This window comes from Tasmannia lanceolata, unplaced genomic scaffold (assembly GCF_043159265.1).
Source record: "Tasmannia lanceolata isolate RefF3 unplaced genomic scaffold, GAP_Taslan_0.1 ptg000013l, whole genome shotgun sequence".
In the NCBI taxonomy this organism is placed as follows: domain Eukaryota; kingdom Viridiplantae; phylum Streptophyta; class Magnoliopsida; order Canellales; family Winteraceae; genus Tasmannia; species Tasmannia lanceolata.
Window position 1 is genome coordinate 18024744 of NW_027518690.1, and position 26413 is coordinate 18051156.

Here is a 26413-nt window from a genome sequence, read left to right on the forward strand (position 1 = left end):
ATGACAAATCCCAGGGGTGTACGGACTAAAATACCCATATCCTGCTACGAATAACATGCCGAAACTCGAAAATATCGGTCTCCCCGCCGTCGCAGCCGATACCCGAAACCCGAAACCTAAAATGTGAAGAAACAGCTTTTTGAAGACTTCGTCGTCTACTCCCAATTTGAAGTCTTCGTCCATCCATCTCCCACCCTCCAAAGAAATCCTACCCGTCCGATCAAAATCCAACGGCATGCGTCAACTTCAACCTTCAATCTCCCTTACCTTCAACCTTCAATCTCCTTCTCCTTTCCCCCAAACCCTCCTTCTTCTTTTTTCTCCAAATTGTTTCAATAGAGATGGACCGGAGACGAACCGGGAGCCCGGTCTACTCCCGTCAAATAAGCACGGGTTCAAGCAGCACCGGTTCATCCTCTCCGGTCATGTCTCCTGCTCACCGGTCCACGTCCTTCTCTACTATAAAGAAAACACAAAATGTTGCAGCGAAGGCCGCGGCAAATCGCCTAGCTAGGGTTATGGCGTCTCAGACTACCGGAGACGAGGATGATGATGATGATGATGATGATGATGATCTCTATCCCTTCCGTTCTTCCAACAACGGCGGGGGAGGCAATAATGTTCCATGGATTTCATCTTCAAGGCCAACTAGATCTCCCTCGCCTGTGGTAATTCACGCCAATTGACTCTTGTTTTCTTGAATTTAAAGTTAATTTGAGATTGCTTTCTTATGATTGTTGATATGTGCATGTTAGTGGGTGTTAGTTAGAATGTGGTTATTAATTATGTGGTTATGGGTTTTAGGCTTTGGATGTTAGTTATTGCCTATATGTTATTTAATTGGGTTAGTAGAGTAGCGATGTAAAACTACCTTTGTGCTTGTTACGAACCGATTTGGTTTGTAAGGGAATTGATCTTCTTAGAGGGAAGGATCAATCCTCCTTTGTGCACAAAGACACGATTTCTCTAACAAGTTTCTCCATTGATTTCCATTATTAATAATAGGTGCTTATATAAAGCACTCAAAGATAAACATAGAAAGATCTTATTATAAGAATAGAAATAACTAATTAAAGACTATCCTAATCTAACCTAACTACTAAATATATCAGATGGATCCGATATTATTCTCTAAAATAGCATATTAATTTATTCCACCCCAAGTTGGTCCCGTTTAGGCACATAACAGTGCTTGTATTTAAGTTTGTATTTCAATGAAATGGAGAAGAAGAGAAAAATGTTACGGCACAAAGGAGACTTTGTTCTAGGAGAGTCATGGTTCCTCTCGAATCGAACCATTAGGAGGTATGGTTGCCTAGAATCAACCTCTTTCTCCCTCTTTTCTATCTTTTTGTTTTGTTTATTTCAGTTACGGCCAATTAGGCACGAACAATTGTATTGGATTTGTTGGAGATCTGATTGGGATTCAGTGTTTAGTTGAGTAGAATTTTAGTGTAGTGTTTTAGTCTTGAAAATTGATGACTTTCTGCCGTTGGTGTAAATATGATATCTGATTTGGATTTGATCGTTTGTTCAATTGAAGTTTTGTGCAGACAATTAGGGGCCATTTGGATACGCGGATTTTAGAATCCAGGTTTTTAGTTTGAAAACAGTGTAAAAGAGGGTTCATGATCAAGCTGTTGTATGCTGTCCTGACAGCGTTTCTTGGATTTTAAGTGAGAAATTTAGGTTTTAAAAATCTCTCTTGCATCCTGAGATTTCTAAAACGTGGAAATATGGGAGGATCTGCTACTCTCTTGCTGACGGAAAGAAGGGCGAGAAGTAAAAAACGACGGCTGGTTCGCTTCCTCTCTTGTCTCTTAGCTACAATCTTGAAGAAATCCCGGATTCTAAATTCCGCGTATCCAAACGGCCCGTTAGTGTAAAGTTTCACAATTTCGCTGGTTTTTATAGTCTTTTCATATAAATCAACGACGAATCTTTGAAAATGTAATTCTTTTTTAGATTTATTCTGATGCTAGTCTGATCTACTTTGTTGAATAAAAAAATTAGAGCCAAAATTCACGTCCGTATTCTCCCTAGCCTGCGTTAACCCACCAATTGACTGTAGTTAGTTTTCTCGAATTTAGTTAATTTGAGCCTGATTTCTTATGAATGTGTCGGATTTGTTGGAGATCCGATTGGGATTCAATGTTTTAGTTGAATAGAATTTTATTGGAGATTTGTTGATTTTTATATTCTTTTCATATGTGTCAGTGACGAATCTATAGAAAATGCATTTGTTTTTGTTTTATTCTGATACTATTCTGATCTATCTTTGTTGAATAAAAAGTTTAGAGCCAAATCTCAGGTCTGTAATATCCCTTGCTGGCGGTAATTCTCCAATTCACTATAGTTTTCTCGAATTTAGTTAATTTGAGCCTTATTTCTTATGATTGTATCGGTTTTGTTGGAGATCCGATTGGGATTCAATATTTTAGTTGAATAGAATTTTAGTGGAGTGTTTTAGTCTTGAAAATTAATGACTTTCTCCCAAAGAAAACAATATATCTGGTTCGGATTTGTTTGTTGTTCAATTGAAGCTTTCTGCAGACAAATAGTGTAAAGTTTCACAGATTTGCTGATTTTTATGTTCTTTTCACATGACTCAATGACGACTCTTTAGAAAATATATCTTCTTAGTTTCATTTTGATGCTATTCTGATCTATCCTTGTTGAATAAAAAATTTAGAGCCAAAATTCAGGTCTGTAATTTCCCACACAATTTCAGATATAAGAGTTGAAGATTTTTGGGTTTTAAACTGGAATCTGGTTTAGTTATTTATTAAGTTATGGTAATTAAAAAATAGTAACACATCATTTTTATTAGCATCTTTCTTGTTTATTAAGTTTCATATTTTTATGTCCTAGTGTTTTTTTTAAATGAGTCCTGGTGTTCTTCATTCAGCACTATTTGCTTGGCTAACTGGGTTTTGTCATATTTTAATTAGTTAGGTCAGAACTTTATGGAGAATACTCCATCAGTACTCTCTTCATCAACTGGAAGGCAATCATCAATGTCTGTTCGTTCAAATACGATGGTGCCACCTAGTAGAACCTCACTGAGGGCTCCGACCTCTATACCACCAATAGAACTTCCCATTGATCTTCAAAGAGCGAAGAAGAGGTAATGAAATCTCTTCCTATCATATAGTAACTGCTTTTTCTTACCAACACGGTAGTGAGTTCTCTTATGTGGACATATATTCATTTGCCAAACTTCTCTTCATGTTTCATGCGTTCTTTTCTAGGAGAGTTAAACAGTTGAATTGGATTTGCGAGTATTGATAAATATGTTCATATATGCATACTTATCTACATATATATTTTTGTAGCCAACACCTACAAACGTTTCTATGGGTATGTGTATCTGCACACATCTATATGGATGACTGTGTGTGTTGATGCAACTCTGCCACTGAAAGTCAATCTCAAGTAATTGTAAATGCTAATGAAGGGCCATTCAAAACCTATACGATGCGTGGAGATGGTGGCTGTTTGTCTTTTGGCTCCTAAAGCCTTCACTCAATCTCATTTTGTTTGTTTTGATCGCGTGACTTGATCCCTTGTCAGGATGGATCCGATTATATGTTATAGTAAGATGATGAAAAGTACACAAACATCAGCTGTGTTGTGTCATTGATAGTTTAAGATCACCTCCTTCACCACTAAAAGCAAGAAATCTATCTATTATGTAGCACTAGTTTTGTTTTTTTCTTGGAAGATGTCCCTAGGGGCATCAGTGAAATTGAGAAGAGAATAGGAGGGCGGAAGATTTCTTTAGAATACAGTGGGGGGCCACATTGTTTGGGTGATGCAAACCATTCATTTGATGGGACCTCACATAGATAGGGTGTGCCCAAAAAATCAGCTCCATAGAATCATCCCAACCCTTCGATTTGTGGAGGTTAAAATGGACGGGTATAAACCTTCACAAATCTGTCCATTTTTAACCTCTACAGTTCGAAGGGTTAGGATGATCCTATGGAGCTGATTTTTTGGGCATACCCTATCTACGTGAGGGCCTATCAAATGAATGCTTTGGATCATCTAAACAATGTGGGCCCACTATGTTTCTGGCCGACAAAGTAGATAAGTTATCTACTATAGGGAGCAGGAACTCCTCTCTCTCTCTCTCTATATATATATATATATATATATATATAGAGAGAGAGAGAGAGAGAGAGAGAGAGAGAGAGAGAATATATATATATATATATATATATATATATATATATATATATATATATATGAGGAAAAGGATTGTAAGCTCGAGCGTACCAACCTTATGGTACGCTCGAGTGCCCAATCACATGGGTCCCACATTTTTTGTGGTGATCCAAAGCATTCATTTGCAAGGCCCTATCATAGATACGGTGTGTATCAAAAATCAGCTCCATTGAATCATCCTAACCCCTCCAAAGTGGAGGGCAAAAATGGGCAGATTTGTGGACAAACAGTGTCTGTCCATTTTGACCTCCACAAATGGATGGGTTAGGATGATCCTATGGAGCTGATTTTTGGTACACACCCCATCTATATAAGGGCCTTTCAAATGAATGCTTTGGATCATCCTAAAAATGTGGGCCCACATGTGATTGGGCACTCGAGCGTACCATAAGGTTGGTACGCTCAAGCGTACAATCCTTTTCCTCTCTCTCTCTCTCTCTCTCTCTCTATATATATATATATATATATATATATATATATATATATATATAGGAGAAGAGAAAAGAAGAGAATTTTTTGAATTTTTGGAAAATTCTATGAGAATTACACATCACTTTTTTTGACTTTTTTTAACAAATGCACCCATTCAACTCACATATTTTCAATCCTACCCCCTCCTTTATGCTTTTTAACAAATGCACCCATTAAAGCCACATAATTTCAATCTTACCCCCCTCCTTTATGGTTTTTTAATAAAAAATCTATAGGGTGATCTTAACCGTCCGATTTAAGAGGAATTATGGAAACCTCTATAGATTGGACGGCTAGGATCAGCCTATGGAAATGATTTTTGGGGCACAACCTATTTATGTTGTGTTCTATCACATGGACGGTTTGGATCAACCTATGACGTGGTCCGTACAGTTCTTTGTCGGCTCGTGCATCGCACGGGGTTTTTTACTAGTATATATATATATATATATATATATATATATATATATATATATATAGAGAGAGAGAGAGAGAGAGAGAGAGAGAGAGAGAGAGAGAGAGAGAGAGAGAAGTGTAGCTACAGGTACGGGTATCTAACTTAGCGACTCCGTCTGCTTAAAATACAGTGGGGCCCACATTGTTTCCGTGATGCAAACCATTCATTTGATGGGCCCTCACATAGATAGGGTGTGCCCAAAAAATCAGCTCCCTAGGATCATCCCAACCCAACGATTTGTGGAGGCAAAAATGAACGTGTAAAAACCTTCACAAATCTGTCCATTTTTGCCTCCACAGTTGGAAGGGTTGGGATGATCCAATGGAGCTGATTTTTTGGGCACACCCTATCAATGTGAGGGCCTATCAAATGATTGGTTTGGATCACCCAAACAATGCCGGCCCACTGTATTTTAAACCAACGGAGTAGCTAAGTTAGCTACCCGTACATGTAGCTACACTTTATATATATATATAGAGGAATATGTTCGTGCGCTCAAGCTCTAATAGGAAATGGTGCGCTTGAGTGCACCAATCATATGGGTCCCACAATTTCTGTGAGGATCCAAACCATTCATTTGCAAGGCCCTATCATAGATAGGGTGTGTACCAAAAATCAGCTCCATTGAATCATCCTAACCCCTCCAAAAGTGGAGGGCAAAAATGGGCAGATTTGTGGTTTGTCCATTTTGACCTCCACAAATGGATGGGTTAGGATGATCCTATGGAGCTGATTTTTTGTACACACCCTATCTATGTAAGGCCCTTTCTAGTGAATGCTTTGGATCATCCTAACAATGTGGGCCTCATTGGTTTGAGAGCTCAAGCTCACCATAAGGTTCCAACGCTCAAGCTCACAATCCTTTTCCTCATATATATATATATATATATATATATAGGAAAAGGATTGTACGCTCGAATGCCCAATCACATGTGGGCCCACTTTGTTAGGATGATCCAAAGCATTCATTTGAAAGGCCCTTACATAGATGGGGTGTGTACCAAAAATCAGCTCCATAGGATCATCCTAACCCATCCATTTGTGGAGGGCAAAATGGACAGACCACAAATCTGCCCATTTTTGCCCTCCACTTTTGGAGGGGTTAGGATGCTTCAATGGAGCTGATTTTTGGTACACACCCTATCTATGATAGGGCCTTGCAAATGAATGCTTTGGATCACCACAAAAAATGTGGGCCCACATGTGATTGGGGCATTCAAGCGTACCATAAGCTTGGTACGCTCGAGCGTACAATCCTTTTCCTCATATATATATATATATATATATATATATGAGGAAAGTTTCTCTAGTCGGCCGACTAGAGAAGCTTCTCTAGTCCGCCGACCAAAAAAAACAGTGGTCCCACATTATTTGGATAATCCAAAACATTCATTTGATAGGCTCTCGCATAGATAGGGTGTGCCCAAAAAATCAGCTGCATAGGATCATCCTAACCCTTTGATTTGTGGAGGTTAAAAATGGACAGATTTGTGGAGTTTATAAGCGTCCATTTTAACCTCCATAAATCGAAGGGTTAGGATGATTCTATGGAGATGATTTTTTAGGCACATCCTATCTATGTCAGGGCCCATCAAATGAATGCTTTGGATCATCAAAACAACATGGGCTCACTGTGTTTTTAACCTCCACTGTCCATTTTTAACCTCCACAAATCGAAGGGCTAGGATGATCCTATGGAGCTGATTTTTTGGGCACACCATATCTATGCCAGGGCCCATCAAATGAATGCTTTGGATCATCCAAACAACATGGGCCCACTGTGTTTTTGGTCGGCGGACTAGAGAAGGTTCTCTAGTCGGCCGACTAGAAAAACGTTCCTCATATGTGTGTGTGTGTGTGTGTGTGTGTGTGTGTGTGTGTGTGTATATATATATTAGATAAATGTATCTTTGGGATACCTCGATAGCTTATCTGAAATGTTGAGTAGAAATAGCGTAGGTGCCTATGCTGTTTGGGTGATGTTATATATTGATTCTATAGGACCTAACATAGATAGGGTGTTCCTAAAAAATCATGTCCATAGGATCATGCTAACCCTTGATTTGTGGAGGTTTAAAATGGATGGCTATAAAATGGGTCCATTTTGTGCATCCACAAATTGAATGGTCAAGATGATCCGATGGAGATGATTTTTTAGGAACACACTATCTATGCTAGGTTCTATGGAATGAATGGATTGGATGAGTCAAACAACATGGGTGATGCCCTATTTATACTCGTCAGCTCAGATAAGCTATCTGAGGTATCAAAATGCAGATATTTATTTGTGAGTATGTAGTGTATACAAACACATGCATGCATTCTCTGAATGCTTTTTTTGCAAGGCATCCAAAAGCATTCTCTGAATGCTATCACTCCGAAAACGAAGTTGATAATTCTTCAATTTGTCTGTTGGTTTAGGGTACTGGATTTGACATTCTTTTGATAGGTTGCATGCTAGCTATTAACATACGTTACAGGTTTACAGCAGACGTGGGACATCTGAATATAAAGGAAACAGAAAATCAGCGTGAGGCTTCTGAACTTAGAGATGAGGTATTTCACTTTCGTACATGAATGATCTGTTCCATGCTGGAGATGACCTTGCAATTAGTAGTATGAGGAAAACCCTTTACGGGTCATTCTGCTATCTTAGGCTTGTTAAATGTCAACTTAAAGCAATAACCTAGTTAGATATGTTGATGAAATTTGGTCAAATAGTCCTTGAAAATTTTTGGTATTAAGGCTGACTTCTACTCAAAATGCAGCTTGATATGCTACAAGAAGAGAATGACAATATCCGTGACAAGGTGTGTTTCTTTTTTATTTTTATGAAAAGGTGAAGCTTTTAGTCATTATTTTGTTGTCCAATATAGTTTAAAGTATTTATATCACATTCACATTGTAATGTGCCATCCAGCTTCAACATGCGGAAGAGAAATGGGAGGAAGCAGAGGCTAGAGCTAGGGTGTTTGAGAAACAGGTCATTTCCTATTATATTAGCTTTCCCGTTTATTACATAGTGATACGCATGATAATGTGATTAACCAATTCCAAAGTGACGAATCCTGCTAAATAAGTCTTTGTATAGAATTAATTGTCTATAGTTACCATTAAGGCAAACAATCTCCCTCCTTTGGTTGCGAGGAATGGAGAGAGGAAGAATGACATGGATACTCTATTTTAACAAACAAAAAGAACAAATCTAAGACTCAATCAACTTCACAATCAAGGAAAAAAAAAAAACTTCACAAACAAGGAAAAGCCATAATCTATCATCTTTTTATTTTGTCCTGATGCTATTTGTATACTATTTTGTAGTTACATAGTAGGACACATTCAACATTGCTATTAAGGAAAAGCCATAATCTGTTGTCTTTTTAATGTTTTTTCCTTATGTTATTTAGAGGCTATTGATATTTGAACTACCCTGTTTTGATAATTGGACAAACCCACCTTGTCTTTTATTATTTAATCAGCTCTCAAAAGTTATTACAATTCCCACAAAACTCCCGGAAGCCAATTAAAAAAGAAAAGACGCCCCCCCCCCCCCCCCCCCAAAAAAAAAAAATGCCATTAAAAAAAAATTGATTGGTCTTTATAAACATGATCAACTTTTCAGCTAGATGCTTTTGATGATTTGCAGGTTGTCCCTTCTTAACTTCTTTGCGGCTCAATATATACCATGGAAGAATCTCATCGCTTTCTACTTTCTCTTGAACGAAATGATAGTCACTCTTTTTATGGTGTGTCTCGGCATGAAACATTGTGTGTTTAGATAGTTTAATTGCACATTAGTTATCACGGTGGAGGGTATGACAACTGCAATTAATGTGAAACTCATTCAAAAGGTGTCAAACACAAGTAAGCTCTGTAGAAGTAGATGCCATAACACGACACTCTGCTTCAACACTGGATCTTGCAATCACAATTAAGGGCAACTACTTAACCTACGAATGGTGTACCCTGTGCATAATAATTTAATGATACTTTAGTTATTCTAGAGAAATAATAATTTAAGTATACTTTAGTTATTCTAGAAATTTTAGAGAGCTACTTGAAGTTTACTTTGAAATAATAAGGTATCTTGGCTCTACAAATTTTCTTTTAATCTGTTTTGTCAACTTGCAGCATGCATGTCCTTTTATGACATTTTACTTACGTAGATATCCTCACATGTCATATTCTCCATTATATCTTATATGCCTATGTATCTTTCAACATCATCATATAATTGTATCTGCCATATCCATGGTCAGGTGTTTTGGGATCATTATGTTTGGTCATTACTTTCCGTGTCTAAAGTGCCTAAGTTCATCAAGAGTGAGGTTGTTAAGTTCTCCTTCAGGTCTCCGTGTAACTTTCTAGTTAGTATTAGAAACATCTATTAGTTAGTATTACAACTTTATATGAGCCCCCAATCCCCTAATTTGTTCTTCAAGTAACCCAAATTTTCTATTCTAGTCTTTTCCAAACTCTCGGACACCCTAAACTGAATTTTATAAACCCATTGGGATTCTCAAATAAGAACATAGGAAGACATACCCTCAAATGCATTCGTGTGTTCCTTGGCCCCAACAAAACAACTTAAAATTCCTTACTTCCATTGAGAATCACTATAATTTTTCCTGTTGAAATAATATCCAATGGTTTCCACTAAAACCAGTTAACATTTACCATAAATCCATGTAAATAAGATTAATGAAAGCCCTAAAGTTTCAGACCAAAAGAAGCCATTTAGAGACACCTAGGTTTTGGCATTGCATATATCTGCTGACCGTGTTAGATACTTCCATCTTTCAAGTTACTGGTTACAGGGAAAAAAAAGGCACTGGTATTTGAATCACAATGCCTGGAGTTATCTCTTTTCAGTTATGAAATCTGATATTTTATAGGTTGCTGCACTTGGAGAAGGGGTATCTCTCGAAGTGAAGTTGTTGAGCAAGTATGTTTTAGGGTTAATTATTACTTCATTATGTGCACCATTCTTTTATGTTTGCATTTTGACATCTTATGTGATTCATTTTCAGAAAGGAGGCAATATTGCGTGAAAGAGAGGTAAGTGTGGAGTGCTTTGCTGGACTTGTATTTCAAAAGATAAATGAGTGCTGACTAAGCACACTCTTTAAGGTTAATTTTCTTGTTTCCATATTAATATTGGAAAACACATTTATTTACTATGTGTAGGTATTGCCAATTTATTTCCATCTTTCTCCACGCCCATACATTTTAGATATTTGAGCACTTTTTTTTTGTGGCGTGTGCCAATTAGGGGCACTGAGAGCAATTCTTTGTTTCAGGCTGTTCTTCAAGCTGCCAAGCAAACTATGGATGGGAGAAGAGATGAAGAAGTCACATCTCTTAGATTAGAAGTTGAGGTAAACTATGGTGATCTAAAGGCCTGTTTGTGCTACCCTACAAAATAAGTCATAGGTTAATGCTTTCCATTTGTTTAAATCAGATTGCGAAAGATGAGACTTCATCTGCTGTAGAACAGCTGCGAGAAGCCGAATCTGAATCAAAAGCTCTTCGTTCAATGACACAAAGAATGATCCTTACTCAGGAAGAGATGGTTTGTATTTTGTTTTTCAAGTTCTGCTTGGAGATTCATGAGATGTTTCACCCAAGGTTTAAAATTTTGGTTTTGGTTTCTGTTTCAAGCCTAGCCGAAACCAAAATTTCAGCTGAAATCAGTAAAAAAAATGCAAATTTCATTAATGTGCCGAAATTTCAGCTGAAATTTTGGAAAAAATAATTTAAAATTACATTTTCTGGTAATTTCGGCCAAATTTTCTGAAATTTCGGCCGAAATTTTGGACTCTGGTCGAAATTTCGGATTTCGGTAACCGAAATCTGAAATTTCAGTAATTTGGCCAAAATTTAAAACCATCGTTTCACCTACTGTTTGGAGATCCATTTATCTTTCTAGATCTGCTGCATTTCAGGAAGAGGTTGTTCTCAAACGGTGCTGGCTTGCTCGCTATTGGAGTTTAGCTGTTCGGCATGGTAATCGACTTTCTACAATTGTTTTTTTTTTTTTCGTCATGATGAAAATGGCTCGCCCAAAAAAGTAATTGATGCATATTATACATGCACATATGCAGACATGAACATCCGTACATAATGAGCCTGGAGACTAGACTGTAGACTCTCCAAGGGAGAGTCTTGACCACACACCCTTGTTTTGCAGAGAGTTATACACATACTACATCAGAAGAAGCCCTCCGAGCATGATGATCCATTAATTGTCTAGAAATAAAATTTTCTTTTATTTGGTTCCATGACATATTTTGTTTGTTTTTCACTTGTAACATCAAGATAATTGTGTAGCTGTCACGCCCCAAATCGGGGTCCCTATGACAGTGTTGCACGTTCCATTCCAAACATCCACAAGAACGTGCAAGGTCAGTTTAACCACATCACACAAACAAGGATAAACAGAGCTACTAGCGGAAACAAAAATAATGTAAACCAAAGATTCATGAAATTTAATCTCAAATCCCAAGGCCAACATGGCTCAGATCCAACTGAATTTAAATAAAACTCTAAAATACCAATCTAGAATAAATGTTTACTACTCAAATAAATCCCTCCCAACTACTACTAAATGTTTGCTTATTCAAAATGAGCTCCTACTACCTACTAATCAGTGTCTTGAAAACGGAAATCTCTAAGCCATCGAATCCTTTCCTCACAGCCGTTCCCCACGAACTGCTAGCTACTCTTCATTATCTGAAAAATGATAGACAATGTGGAATGAGCTTTTACGCTCAATACATAACAAGGAATCTGCATAGGTTGGATCAAGTACACAAAACACGAGTAAAGCATTTGATAAAAATAAATGCACAATTTATTCAAAACAAAACTAGTATCATGAAATAAACACAAACAACATAACATTAATTAGAATATTCCACATGGCTTTTCATGATACGAAGTAGTCAACGAGTCCATAAATTCACACTAGACATAGCTATGGCCTCGATCACCTCCCAAAGTGACGGACTATGACAAAATGCCAGCTTCACATCCCATACTGGTGTGGTTGTCAATTGCCCCACGTGGTCACAGCCAAGTTTTACAATTCCTGCCGGCAGAGGTAATCGAATTGGGAACTCTCCCACTATAAGCACTCAATATGGGGCAAAAGACTGATCTTTACGTGATTGCGCACTAGTTATCATCCTCCATCTGGTTAAGGTCGGGAATACTAATTCATAGCTACGCTATTCACTGTGCGCAAGGCACCAATCGACCCACTCAGACCCAAAATAATTCAACGTGAACAAGGCACCGACCAGGCCACTCTGACCAAAGAGTAAATGTTCCATTGAACAATAAAGATCAAACAATAAATCAAATATCTAGAGATTTTGCATGCTATCTAACAATTTTAAAAGCATAAAAAACTTGCAGATTTTTGTGCAAAGAAACATATGCAAACAACGGCGTACTTGATCCGATTTTCATGAATTTTTGCCACACTAAAACATGTTTGAATAAACAAAACAAATCAGTTCTATAGACAGGAATTTCGATTCATAAACATGAATTTAAAATCAGATTTTCATGAGGGAAAACTCCCTCACAAACTCACAAGTCACGTACCAATTATTTGAACAAAAGATCTTCTTTTACTCCTCTAAGTTTATCCTTCCAAATCACCTATAATCCAGGTCATATTTAATTTTAGAAGGTTGGTACGCTTTAAGAATATAATTTATGTAGGTGTATTTCTGCTATAATGGTACTGCCCGTTTTTAAAGCTAGTTTTTGGACTAGTAGATGGCAGAATACGGAAAAAATGACAAAGTAGAAAGTTGCAGCCCTTTTCGAGCTGTTTCCAATAAGTATAAGTACGAAAAATTTGGACTGGTGGTTGAAAAGCTATGGTCATTTTAGTGGGTTGTGTCTGTTAATTCCTAGTCTAGTTAGGTTTTTCGAAAAATCAATGATTTCTCCCCTCAAACACGATTACAACTTTGTTTTAATAATCCCTTTTTAGTTCAACAAGGTCTTTAGGGTTCAAATAACTCTAAAAGATCATCATTACTTGGAAAGAAATTTTTCCAACTCTTTCTTGATTTTTAAATTAAATTTCCTCTATTCTATTTCGTGTAAAAACGATTTTCCTATTGATTAATTTTACAAAACCTTCAAAATCAGTTCTAACCTTTATTAGTTTCAATCCTCCAACTCCCAACCAAGCCCACGAATTCACGAAAATCCGTGGGTTGGGTTCAGCCATTAATAAATCTCCCAATATAACGACAATCCAAGCGTAAATCTCATTTTCCTTAATTATATAATTATAATTTCTGATTTGTAGGAGATCCTCAAGATCAAAACACAAAAATAAATTGAATTCACATACCTCTTTGGGGAAGAAAACAATTTTTCTCGCTTCTAAGATCCAAGCTCCAAATATTTTCTCCTTTGGGTGAAAGTTTGCACGTTTTGGTTTAACGTGAATACATGGTTTTTCCTTTCAAGAGTCCATAAATCTCAAATCTTTCTAATCGTAATCCCTTTAGATTAGGAAATGTCCTCTTCAATTAGTTTTCCTATTAAATACCTTCTTTTAATTGTTCTCTTTAATTAAATCTTGGAAAAGTTGCCAATGGTGGACACCAAAATACAAGAATTGTGAACGGGGGACAAAATTTTGAAAAATTGTTAAAGAGGGTTGATAACCCCCTTTTGAGAGTTTGATAACCCCATTTAGAGGGTTCATAACCCCCTTTTAGAGAGTTGATAACCCCCATTTCGTCCCTCTCTAACAATTTTTCAAAAGTGTGCCCCCGTTCACAATTCTTGTATTTTGGTGTCCCCCATTGGCAATTTTTCCTTAAATCTAACTTGTGACAATAACGCCCCCCACCTTTCGGACGAATTGCTTTTTTAAAAAAAAATGGGGATGTTTCAGTAGCTCTGCTGGTATTTTTATGGAACTTTCCAATATGGAAATGGGGTTTCAATTTTTCCATCCCCCTTCCTAGCATTTCCACTGCCTTTTGTTTGACTTTTCCTCGAAACAACAAGCCAACATAAGAGAAAAGTGGAATGGTATTTTTGGCATTTTCAGAAAAATACAAACAAAAGGGTGTGGAAATGCTAGGGAGGGGTTGGAAATACCATTTCCCGCTCCAGTATTGTACTGCTATCTTTAATGAAATCTCACACTCTACTTGATGGTTTTATTTGTCTTGAAGATTGAAAGTAAAGGACATGGTTTTACCTGGCCAGTTTTGTTCATGATTTATTCATTCTTGGATTGTTTTGGCTTTGAATGGGTGGGTTCATTTGAAGTTTACCAGTTCATTTCTAAATTGTTTTGAATTTATATGGGGCCTTAGGCATCCATGCAGAGATTGCGGTGTCAAAACACGAGCACTGGTCATCATTAGCACCTCTCCCTTTGGAAGTTGTAATTTCTGCAGGACAGAAAGCTAAGGAAGAATGTTGGAACCAAGGTTAGTTATCAAACATTTATGTTTATGTATCATGTCATTCATTTTTAATTTTTTCACTGAGAGAAAAGATGGAAATGTTATCGTAGTTTGGTTCATAGTATCAATATTTGTTTTATGGATTATATATATCTTCAGTCAGTATTAAGTAAAGTCCTTTATGTTGAAAACATTGAACAGATAATGATGATCCGGAGAGGAGTAAACTTGTGTGGGATTTGAGTGATATAACTGGAGAAGGCAATATTGAGAACATGCTTTCAGTTGAAAAGGGCTTAATGGAGCTAGCTTCTCTAAAGGTTCTCCTTTATGTTCAAACCTTTTAATTAATACATTGTATCCACTTATCCTTTTTTTCATATGCATGTTGATTCCCATTTACCTTCTATATGGTGCTTTTAGCTGCAGCCACGTATTCCTAGTCATTAGCATTGGATATTTTCTCTAGAAACGTACTGTTATCGTGTTGTTTCATTCATTTTTTGCTTATTTCACACCCGAACTTTTTTTTATGACATAGGGTATCCCCACACCAAACTTTTAGGGCGGGACTATCACCCCCATGTACTTCCATGTTATCTTTCTGCATTTTGTGCCAAGCCTTACTTGGTTTGTATGACTACTGTTTTCAAGGTTGAGGATGCTGTTGTGCTTGCATTGGGCTACAATCGACGCCCAAATTTGGTTCGGCAGTCCATCTCAGGTTTGTTTGATTATTCGCTCATGGTGTACAAGCTCCCATCTTCTAGTACTTGATGCTATTGCCTTGTCGATTGGAAGCAGTTGGTGTGAAATGCTACCGTTCTCTTTTCAGGGAACTTCACAAAGAAATAAATTATTTCCAAGGATCATTTAATCATTCCTTAGTCCTTTTATCTTTGTATGCACATTTTGTTAAAATTTGTTCCCGCAAAAAAATTGATCCAATTATTACACTTTTGGAGGTGTTTGTTTTCATATTGCTTATATTATATTGACTTAAATTTCTATAGTGTGATTCCATCTATTTTTTGAGCAATTGAAATTAAATTCCATTTCTTCCGATTGCAGTTTCTTCTGACAAACCATGGGCATACTGATCCAAGGCTTAGAATATCGTAAATCCAATTTGTATTGCACACCCCAAAATCCTGTATCTGACCATATGGTCCGATACAACTTGTGTGTTGGATGTGACAGTCTTGTTTTTTTGGGTATGTATTGGACGATATGCTCACTGTTCAATGTGCATCGTCCAACACAAAATCCAATACTTTGATTGAAAATATATTTTATTAGAATCGATAATATCACAAGAAATCGTTTTGGTTTCAGTGCCGCTCTTTCATTCTTATACGTGTAGCTTTAAGAGACTGTATTTTACTCATGACATATGTTACCTTAAAATAATAAGCACACTATGAAATGCAACTGATCTGTACCATTTTTTTTTTTTTTGCTTTTTGTGTATTCAGATCTTAAATCACCTGGTGGTCCAAAGTTTCTGGAGGCATATGGTAATATCAGTATTCTTATCTATTGATTTGTTTAGTTTAAGGCCAACATTTACAACTGACAGTAATAGTTGTAAAGGAGTCTGAGTGGTCTTGAACTGTGCACTTGATAGTTTTTTAGATGCTGTGTCTAAAAATAGAGTGAGCGTGAACCTGAGATCTATGTTTTCTTGCAGAACTAAGTCAAGAGGAATCAGAAGATGTTTATTTCAAGCAGGTATTCTGTTAACTTCTTATATTATCTCTGAGGTATCTTTTTGGATTTAGAACGTCATTTACATTCTTTGTTTGGTATCATAACCTTAAATTGTTGCTAGTAGTTGGAGGCTAATTATTTCATTTTGATAATTATTCTTTAGCTATAGATTCTTGTATGCTTTGCACCTAAAATTCATCACAAAGCCTCATTCCTGCTTTGCTTGTGGACTCCATGCCACAATCTTTAAATGCCTAATAAGAAATAAACTCAACTTCTTGATTGGGAAGTTTAATGCCTTAATCTGATTTCTAATTTTCTATTCAAATTGAATGTTACAAAATGATTCAATTCTTCATTTCCTATGATTTATCCACATGTAACTTGGATAACTTGTTGAGGTTTTGATTGTTAGAGAACGGCTGAAAACTTTGCAGGCCTTATGTAGAAACTTTCAACAAAATGCTTACAATTAAACATAAAAAAAAAAAAACAATTCAATTACACAACCTTATAGACAAGTGATGAAAACTTGGCTGGCCTTATGTAGAAAACGGTCGCCTAAATGCCTATAATGTAACATATAAAAACAAGGGCGATGATAAATTCGCACCCCCTATCGGATGATTCGCACCCCTTTAAAGGAGGGTATGTGGCAGATTTTAACGCTTTTTAATGTCAATTCACGTTAAATGGGTGCGAATTATCCTACAGGGGGTGGGAATTTATCAAGGAAGCATGATTCTTTCCTGGGTTCTCGAATCCGAAACGGGAATCTTCTTGAATCTCCAAAAACTGGGAATCCCGGTTCGGATTCGCTGGAAACCCGATTTTCCACGGTTTATGATTCCCTGGAAACTCGATTCCTACTTTTGGGAACCGCTGTTTAATGTTATGTGAAACTTGATTTCCTGACGATTCCCCTGAGATTCCCTGGCGATGCCCAACTCCCTAGCGATTCCCCGACAATTTCCTGACAATTCCGCGGCTACTCCCCGACGACTCTCCGGAGACTTCATGATTCCTGCTTCTGACCATCCCGGGAGCCTTTGACTCCCGCTCTGGCAACCTTGGAATTTGTCATTGCCCAAAAACAATTCAATTTAGTTGCCAAGGTAGGAAGCGAGTGCAAGAAGCGATGAGGGAAGAGAAAGCGGAATGCAAGGGGTTTAGAAATAAGAAAATGCGGGAAGCGAAAAACTCTGTCGAAAGTAAAGAGAAAATGTGTGGGAAGCATCACTGAAAGTCGCCGTTAAGCATGTAAGAAGCCTCGTTGGAAGTAAACAAGAAATACATAGAAAGAGTAGGATTGTAGTAGATTAGGGAGGAAGCATTCAGTGTTTAAAAATGCGGATGCGGCACAGAGTTCAGCCAAAAAAAAAAAAAAAAAAAAATCCTTGTCAACTTGGCGTGGGTGCGGCCAAGAACGCGGTTGATGCGGCTGAGTACTCGCTTGACGCAGTTATAATTCGGGAGAGTCAAAGGAGTTTTTATTGACTCTGTAAGGCTAAACCCAGAACGCGGATATGGCGCAAAGCGGAACATGGCCAAGGTAAATGAAAGTTGACTCGGGCGAGTTGACGCAGATGCGGGAGAGTTTATAAAAGCGTTAATATTGGTAAGGATTAGAAAAAAGACTTCACGACTAATTTGAATTATAAGTTTTCTATTCATGTATATTTAATGTTTAAGTTTGTTAGAATAAGCGCATGGGCATTTCAGTGAGGCAGTTATGAGGTTTGGCCTCAAACAATGTGCCGTAAATCATTCCGTATTCAGCCATCAGTCCTCAACAGGATGCATTATGTTGATTGTATATGTCGATGACATCATTATTGCGGGTAGTAACTCAGGAGGGATTCAGAAGCTAAAGGCATTCTTGCAAAAAGAGTTCGCTACAAAAAACTTGGGACGTCTCAGATACTTCCTTGGGATAGAAGTGGCATACTCCTCTAGTGGGTTATCTCTATCACAGAGAAAGTATGTTTTGGACTTGTTGGAGGAAACAAGAAATCTTGGTGTAAAACCTGTATCTGCACCCATGGATCCAAATGTAAAACTAGTTCCAGACGAGGGTGAATTGTTGCAGGATCCTGGTAGGTATAGGAGGCTGGTAGGTAAGCTCATATACCTTACTGTTACTCGTCCTGATATATCCTACGCTGTTGGAGTGGTTAGTCAGTACATGACCTCTCCTCGTACTTCACATTAGAGTGCAATAGTTCAAATTCTCAATTATATGAAGGGAGCACTAGGAAAGGGTTTACTATTCAAACGGCATGGTCATACGCGTATTGGGGGGTTCTCTGATGCTGATTGGGTCTAGATCTCTTGCTGATAGGAGATCAATTACAGGGTACTGTACCTTTGTGGGAAGCAATCTGGTCTCATGGAAAAGTAAAAAGCAGGACGTCATTGCAAAGTCAAGTGCTTAGGCAGAATACAGAGCAATGGCTCATACTAGTACAAAGATCATTTGGTTGAGGTCACTCCTGTTTGAGATCGGTATGAGGTTTCCTTCGCCTTCACAGTTGTATGGTGACAACAAGGTTGCCATCTATATTGCGACAGATCTAGTCTTTCATGAGCGGACGAAACACATCGAGGTCGACTGCCATTTCATTCGTCAGAGAATTCAGAAAGGGGAGATATGTACTGTATTCACTCGTTCCGCAGAACAGTTAGCCATATGTTCACAAAACCTTTGAGTAAAGCCAAGTTGAGTGACATTTGTAACAAGCTAGGAATGTATAACTTATACATTCTAGCTTGAGGGGGAGTGTTAGAATAAGCCCATGGGCATTTCAGTAATTGGACTCTTCTCTTTAGTATATAAATAAACTAGTGAGGGGGAGAAAGCCCTAACTCACTTTTCTCTTCTCTCTATTCTCTCTCAACAAAGTTTTTGAAAAAAATCCACATAATTTTCATTTAAAACTTAAGATGAGTTTTTAATTTTTAAATTGACTCCATTTTTAAATACGCTCCTTTAGAATTATCAAAAGGAGAAAATATTCTTTTAGGAAGAAATAATCACCTAAATAGGAAGCGTACTCTTCTTCATTAGGAGGAAGCATCGCGGAAGCGCGCTTCCTCTAAATTTGAGAAGCGAGAACAACTTAGCTTCCGAATTGAGTTTCCAAGGAAGCGAGCTTCCCATCCAACTAGGAAGTTTTCGGTAACTACAACCTTATAGACAAGTGATGAGTGAGGCTGATAATTTTTTTTTTTGAAAGATGACAATTTTATTGATACTATGAACGATACAATGGGGACCAGGGGTCCCAACCTGCATTACATAGAATAAATTAAAGGTGGCCAGGAGCATACTCTCGGGCTAGAAAAAACGAAGAAAATCTACTAGTCATCCACTACAGCCAGGACCACTTATCCATAAACTGTCTTTCTACAGGAGCCTTCCATCCCTAATAACTGGACGCACCACCAAGAGAGCTTTGCCAGCCCCCAGAGCCCAAAAAAGCACATCCCGCGATAGGTGCCAAATCTGGGGGCCTCTCATGCAAGGCTTTCCTCAAAACAAATTTGTCATCACCCTTTAGATGGTTATTCAATTTGGTGATGTAGGCTAGCCATCGACATTGGAAAGGATTCATCCATGCTATACTGAGTCCGGGGCTCTAGCAGATATACAACCCCAGAAACCTGGATCAGGACATCCAGAGGAGCGCTGGATATCTGATCTGCTTGTATCTTGCAGCAAACTCCTATCTTCATGCAGAGCCAATGATGCCTCCGCCCAACCCCAAGAGACAATCCCAAAGTTCTTACAAAATCCCAGGATAAGCGTTGATTACTTGCGAGGTTGGTTTTCCCAGGACCTCATAGGAGGCCATTCCTGCAAATCAAAATAAAAACCTATATATCCAGATGGAGGGGAAGGCCTTTTAAAGGCGAAACAAAGGATTGGAGAGCCTTGGAAACTCTCGGGCGCCCCAACAATAGATTCAACTATAGATGGGTCCAGACCTAGCGAGTCTGGAGCACAAGGTTAGAAGTCTATTTAATCTATTGAGGTTCTTCTTTGCACCCGGCTTGGAACCCAGGAAAGCACTCAGATTATTCATAATGAAGCGTGCTTGGGAACTTGATCCCCCCTCTGGGAGAGAATCATTAAAAGGACCGCCAAGGGCACAGTTCACAAAGTTCTTCCTGACGTAGGAAGGACGTCTTCGCTGATTCTGATGGTTCTGAGGCGTAGGTTTCTTGGGATTCGCCGACATGCCAGAAAGAACTTAATTGCTCTGCTCGTTTCCCAACATACCCTTTTCTGGAAAAGCTAACGACACAATCTCAGGCCTCACAGCAGGGGAATTTGAATTTGAAATTCTAAAGGGGTCCAACGGCTCAACAGGCAAGGAGAACGCCGGCGGCCGATCTGCCCTGGGGGAGGAGCCTGAATCCTAGGCAGATACGGGCATTTCCTTAGAGAGCTCAACCCCAATAGGATAATACTAGCCCAATATTTTGAGTTTGACATCAGAGCTAGGGAAAAGCCATCAAGGGGCTAGAATCTTAGCCGATACGAAGGTCATGCAGTTTTGATGGTTGCTCTCCATCTTGGTTTCAAGTACCTTGCCAAAGAGGCCCCCTAACGCCTCCACGGTGGAGACAGCCCAAGCATGCAAAGGGATGCCATAAAAGCGAACCCAAAGCTCCTCCTCTTCTTGAACGAAATCATTTTTCCATGGCGAGAGGGAGAGAAGATGACTATCCAAGGCCTCAGGTCCCTTAGCAAGAACCTGTGAAGCCTGTTCTTCCGAGTCAAGCATAAAAAGAACTTCATCCTTTGCAAGAGCAGAGGGGCAGGGTAAAGACGGGATTTCCCAGGAGACCTGTGCCCATTTCCATAGATCCTGCAAGGTCTCCTTTTGATTTTTCTTTTTCCCGATCAAGCAGGATCTGAGAGAGTCTAATCGTACATCTAATTCCTTCGCTGAAATATATAAAATTGGAACCGGTGAATTGGTGTTGCGAAAGATTTTACCCGAATCCGGCCAAGAGCTGAAATCATCATTAGGTTGCGTCCTAGAACATTGAGGAAGCCACTTTAAAGATGATTTGGTCAAGTGACACCAACGACACTCATTCCGCCATCTAAAGTTCAAGTATTGGCACGGGGAACAAAACCATGCCCCAAGTTGATTCTCTTGGCCCGTTTTGGGTTTTCCCAGGGAAACCCTTCTCCCACCCCAAGGAGGCAGAGAGGAGGGATTCAATCTGGCCTTAGAGCATCTTCTACATCTAAAACACCATCCAAAATTATAGTATTGACAATCGAAACACTGCCAATCCAGTTTTCTTTCCTTTTGAGTGCCCATTGCCCAATGAACAGGGAACTATTAATCACTCTTTGTTAAGTTACTTTAACAAAGAACACTAATGCATGCCCACGAGATGAACAGATTCTAGTGAGGCTGATAAATTCATTAGAATGGAAATGCAATGGAACATTCTAGAAACAATTCCAATTCAGAAAGATTCTGAATGATATAAAATTACATCCTGCTGGAACTGAGTATACATTTTATATAAATTCGTTTATCTTTTTATGATTGATCTGCATGGCCTTGGATTGATCATCTCGGTCTTTTTTCTTCAATTAAATTGGCTATCATTAAAAAAAAAACAATTATGCATGTAGAACAAGGATTGTTTACCATCTTCCACTTTTTACTTTTATAATTTGCACGTGCAATAATTACTTCCATGCAGGCGTGGCTTACATATTTCTGGCGAAGAGCCAAATCTCATCATGTGGAAGAAGATATTGCCGAAGAGCGCCTTCAGTTTTGGATCAGCCGTAGTGGCCTGAAACCGACTTCGCATGACGCCGTCGACGGTATTATCTGCCAACTTATCTCAGTTTAAATGTTCATTTGGAGAAAATACTGTTTTCTAAGATGGGATCATTTGTGTTCGTACAAAGTAGTTGATTTCATCAAAATTTGATTGATATTCCACTCTAAAGCTCTGGTCCAACACTCATCTTTAGTATCAGTCTATTGAGTCATTCAAACTTTTAAGTCAGAACAACCTCTGGTGGAGGACCAACGTTTTTTCGCAGTACTTTCTGGGCCCCACTTGTTGCACTTCTATGTGATCAGATCCGTTGATATGAACAACGACAATAAGTCAGGCCAAATGCTGCTGAGAACAACTTAATCGGACAATCCTAGGCCCCTGATCCATCTAGCCTCTTTTACGGTTCCACCAAGAAAAGACAATCTGTTGACTTTTGTAGCTCTTTTTCTTATGCATGGGATGTCCGTTTGGCATGGGACCAATATCGTCTTGGTTGCTTCATGATTTTCTACATGATCAACATAACAGTCTTGGTTGTCAATACATGGCCCCATGTGGGACCCTAGAATTTGATCGTTAGGATTGATTTTGACAAACTGTCTGCCTACTTTTCTTTTTTGAGAGATGACATATTCTCATTGATACTGTGAAAGGTATATTGGGGACCAGAAGTCCCAACTTGTATTACATAGTATCAAGTACGCCTGGCCAGGAGCATACTCCTGAGCCAGGGAAGCTAAGAGTATATAGATAAAAAAGAAAATATCCGGGTCGCCCATCCTGCGCCAAGCCGTCCTGACAAACCTTGCATTGCCGCCAAGTCAAACAAGAAACCCCTTTCAACACCGTACTGATCGGTCCTCAACTATGATCATAAAAAAAATAGACCACCAGCTTCTCAATCCAAAAGTTCACACTCCTTTTCTAGTAACTCTAAACGTCCATCACAAAAAACAGATGCAAAAACATCCAGGCAAATATGCCTCACAAAGCAAAAGACCGTGGTCTCTCAAGCTATTGAGGATCTACTCCATTTACTACTCCCCACCTGGATAACATAAGAGTTCATCATCTGAACAAGGACTAGGGGTTGTGCTTCCACAAAAGATCCACACAATGTACCTACTCATTAACCTTTGTGATGGAAAAGACAATAAAGGCATCCCGCCTAAGAAAATTACACCATAATTGAGAAAGAAAACCACAACCTAATCTCTAATCTCCAACCAAGGAACAATATACTGACCACACGCACCACCATTTTCGAAACACTCCGGTGAAGAAACGACAACCACTTCTACGAACCTTTCTCTTTTAAAACCTAACTACATCAAAAACCTAGAAACAACAGACTCTTCCAACCATAGATCCAACTTACCCAAAAACCTTCCAAGCACCAAGCTGCTGCAGACGAACCCTCGTTCTCCTAACTTCAATACCAAAGGCTTTACCTGAAGACTCAAACTCGATAAAAGAAAAGAAAAAGAAAGACTCAAAAGCCCCTAATAAAAAAACTATCTACATAAGGGATAATGGCTCTCTGTTTTCAAGGAGCATTAGGCTCTCCCTTCCCCCAACCCTGACTCTTTCTATTTTCCTTTTTCTCACTCGGATCTCTTTTCTCCATTTCCAAGAACCTCTTCTTCACCTCTACTGATTCCTCTTCAAATCCTATCCCAAAAATATCTCCTATAGCTAGCATTTCATCAACGTCATCAGAGGCATTGGCTTCCTCCCTGGCCTGAAAAAACATGATCTCCTCCAGATTTACCGTTTTATCCTTCTCACTTTCATCTTTTCCCTTGTCAGGACAACATCTGATCTTACCGCTCCGATCCACCTCTAGCAATTCCTTTTCCAGTTTTGAACCCTTCTCTTCTTACTCCTAGCGCAGCCTCCATTCCTTCCACACTTCTTCCAATGCCTTTTGAAGTGCAGGAGTTTGTAAACCGGGATACAAATTGTGCTCAACCTGAGATTGTATGTTATTGTCTCGACCTGGGTTACACCATGCTGAGTCGAGCTCGACAACTAGGTCTTGACACATCTATGTTCTCAAACCAGTGGATTCCAAAAAGCAAAGGTTGCGTTCTGCAACCATTCTTAAAATGAATGTAGTTCGTCATTAATTAAAAAAAAAATACATTTCATTAATTATTAGCATTATTAACCTGCATTATATAAAATGATTATTTGTCGTTTCCAAGTTTTTTCGGGGTTAACCTAGATGAGATCAAATCATAGGATCTAAGTATTGTGCTTGATTATGTTGGACTAATGCACCGTAGATGGACCAACATTTGACTGGTTTGCTCCACATATATCCCAAAACTTAAAAAATTCAGAATTCTTTTTTCCCCCCTCATATCCAAACATCATTCTGCTCAAAAATAGAATAATTGATTCTTGTACGTGAGTTTGCTAGACACCCGGTTCTGTTGCCAGGAGGAATAAAAAAAAATGCATTCTGATTCTTGATTCCAAAGTGAGAATCAAGAGAATGGTTGTCTAAAGCAGCCTAAAACACTAATCACATATTATTGTTGCTTTATATATATGTTCAGTTGAGAGAGGTCTAATGGAGCTAAGGAAGCTGGGAATAGAACAACAATTATGGGAAGCATCCCGTAAGGAAATCGGCCAAGCCTCAGCAGCAGCAATTGCAGCCGCCGCTAATCATAAAGCCATCACAGATTCAGACACTTCATTTTAATTAATTATGTTCAGAGGACATGGGAGCTTTGATCTCTGTTGTATAATTACAGAGTGGTTGTTTATATAATCAACTGGATAAAATATGAGAGGATAGATAAAAGAAAAAATAATAAACGTTATAATAGAGTGGAAATTTTCTGCCATGTTTTGGCGATTGTTTTGAATATGAGAGGATAGATAAAAGAAAAATAAGAAATGTTGTAATAGTAGAAATTTTCTGCCCTGTTGTGGTTATTGGTGTGAATTTTGTAACAATTGGAGTTCAGACTTTTCTTAGTGGATGGATGTACTGTAGTATTTGATGGAAATTGAAGGGTCATTTTTTTATATGGTCACCTCACTCTTACCTTTGTCAACTCATCCACGAAATTGGGGTTGTAATGATTCTTAGAATCAATCCGTTAATGTTTAAATTATTATTCTTCCTTGATCCCATCTAGACTCTTTCATAGGGGTGCAATTTGGGTCAGTTGGAATCAACCCAAACCCGACCCCATTTTATGTTAGAAGTTCAACCAAAATTCCGCAAAATTGACCTGAGGTGCAACCATTTGGCATCAGCGGCAGTGCTAAAACTTGAAAAAGGCCAAGAACAATGATGATAAAAAGAAAGAAAAAAAAATGATAGAAGACAGAGAAAAGTTCAGAGTAAAAGTAAACAAAGAGATTTGAATCTACTTGCTGAAACTTGAAAGAGAGAAAGAAAGCAGAAGATACAAAAGATTTCATAGCAAGTGAAAAATACAGCTTATGTTGGTTTGAACCCAGAAAGGACTAAGAAACGGGTACTTTTGGTTTCACATTGGATTTTATGAGGCTTATCGATGTTTAACAAGAAATTCACCATCCCAACAAGGGAGAAAATTTTATGTACGCTCCATCATAGTTGGACTTGTTGAATCTAGAGATAAAATTTGTTTAAATAGGATTTCAATCCATATTCGATATATAAAAAATTGCCAAAAGGAATTTAAAAAAGCTTTTGGTAAGTCCAAAAGCAAAATGTGGGTCATAGTCACTTTTTTTAGACCTAGGGTAAACATGTACCACACTCACAGCTGTCCAAATGTAAATACTGGTTGGAGGGTTTGAATAGTAAGCCATGGATAATCAGATTATTTGAAATTTTCATGATAAGGGGGTTTTAAAAAAAAATAAAAAATGGGTGATGATAAATTCGCACCCCCTCTAGGATAATTCACACCTCTTTAACGTGAAATGATGCGGCCGACTTCTAACTCTTTTCCACGTTAAAGTGGTGCGAATTTTCCTACACGGGGTGCGAATTTATCATCGCCAAAAATATTATGTAAACGAACTCTTAACTATCATTGTGAAAGCCTATTACTGGCAACTGACATGCTTTTAATAGAGGTGAAATATTATTAGGCAAGTGTTTCTTAGTCAAAATTAAAGCAATTTTATTTTTAAGCTACCCACACCCAAGGTTATAAATTTCGGTCCTCACCAAAATAAAAAATTTGGCCGAAATCCTGACATTTCAGACAAAATTCGGTAAAAGAGCTCGAAATGTCGGTTTTTTGGGCAAAAAATT

General features: G+C 38.2%; 1 protein-coding gene across 1 annotated transcript; it reads left to right on the forward strand.

Moving 5' to 3' along the window:
- LOC143889918 (coiled-coil domain-containing protein SCD2-like) lies at positions 1-25071 on the forward strand. The gene is made up of 17 exons (XM_077394319.1): positions 1-668; positions 2952-3127; positions 7639-7714; positions 7927-7968; positions 8079-8141; positions 10054-10103; positions 10189-10216; positions 10459-10536; positions 10620-10730; positions 11104-11164; positions 14518-14634; positions 14812-14930; positions 15265-15334; positions 16086-16127; positions 16301-16341; positions 22054-22180; positions 24708-25071. The coding sequence occupies exons 1-17, from the start codon at positions 342-344 to the stop codon at positions 24854-24856; spliced, it is 1677 nt and encodes a 558-aa protein (XP_077250434.1). The 5' UTR covers positions 1-341; the 3' UTR covers positions 24857-25071.
- Positions 25072-26413: the final 1342 nt, after the last annotated feature.

What these genes read in the sequence shown, in the direction of transcription:
- LOC143889918 (XM_077394319.1), top strand. Translation starts at nt 342, where the DNA reads ATGGACCGGAGACGAACCGGGAGCCCGGTCTACTCCCGTCAAATAAGC. An exon ending in TCCTTACTCAGGAAGAGATG is followed by an intron (nt 10,731 to 11,103) that starts GTTTGTATTTTG and finishes GCTGCATTTCAG; the next exon opens with GAAGAGGTTGTTCTCAAACG. An exon ending in GGTTCGGCAGTCCATCTCAG is followed by an intron (nt 15,335 to 16,085) that starts GTTTGTTTGATT and finishes TTGTGTATTCAG; the next exon opens with ATCTTAAATCACCTGGTGGT.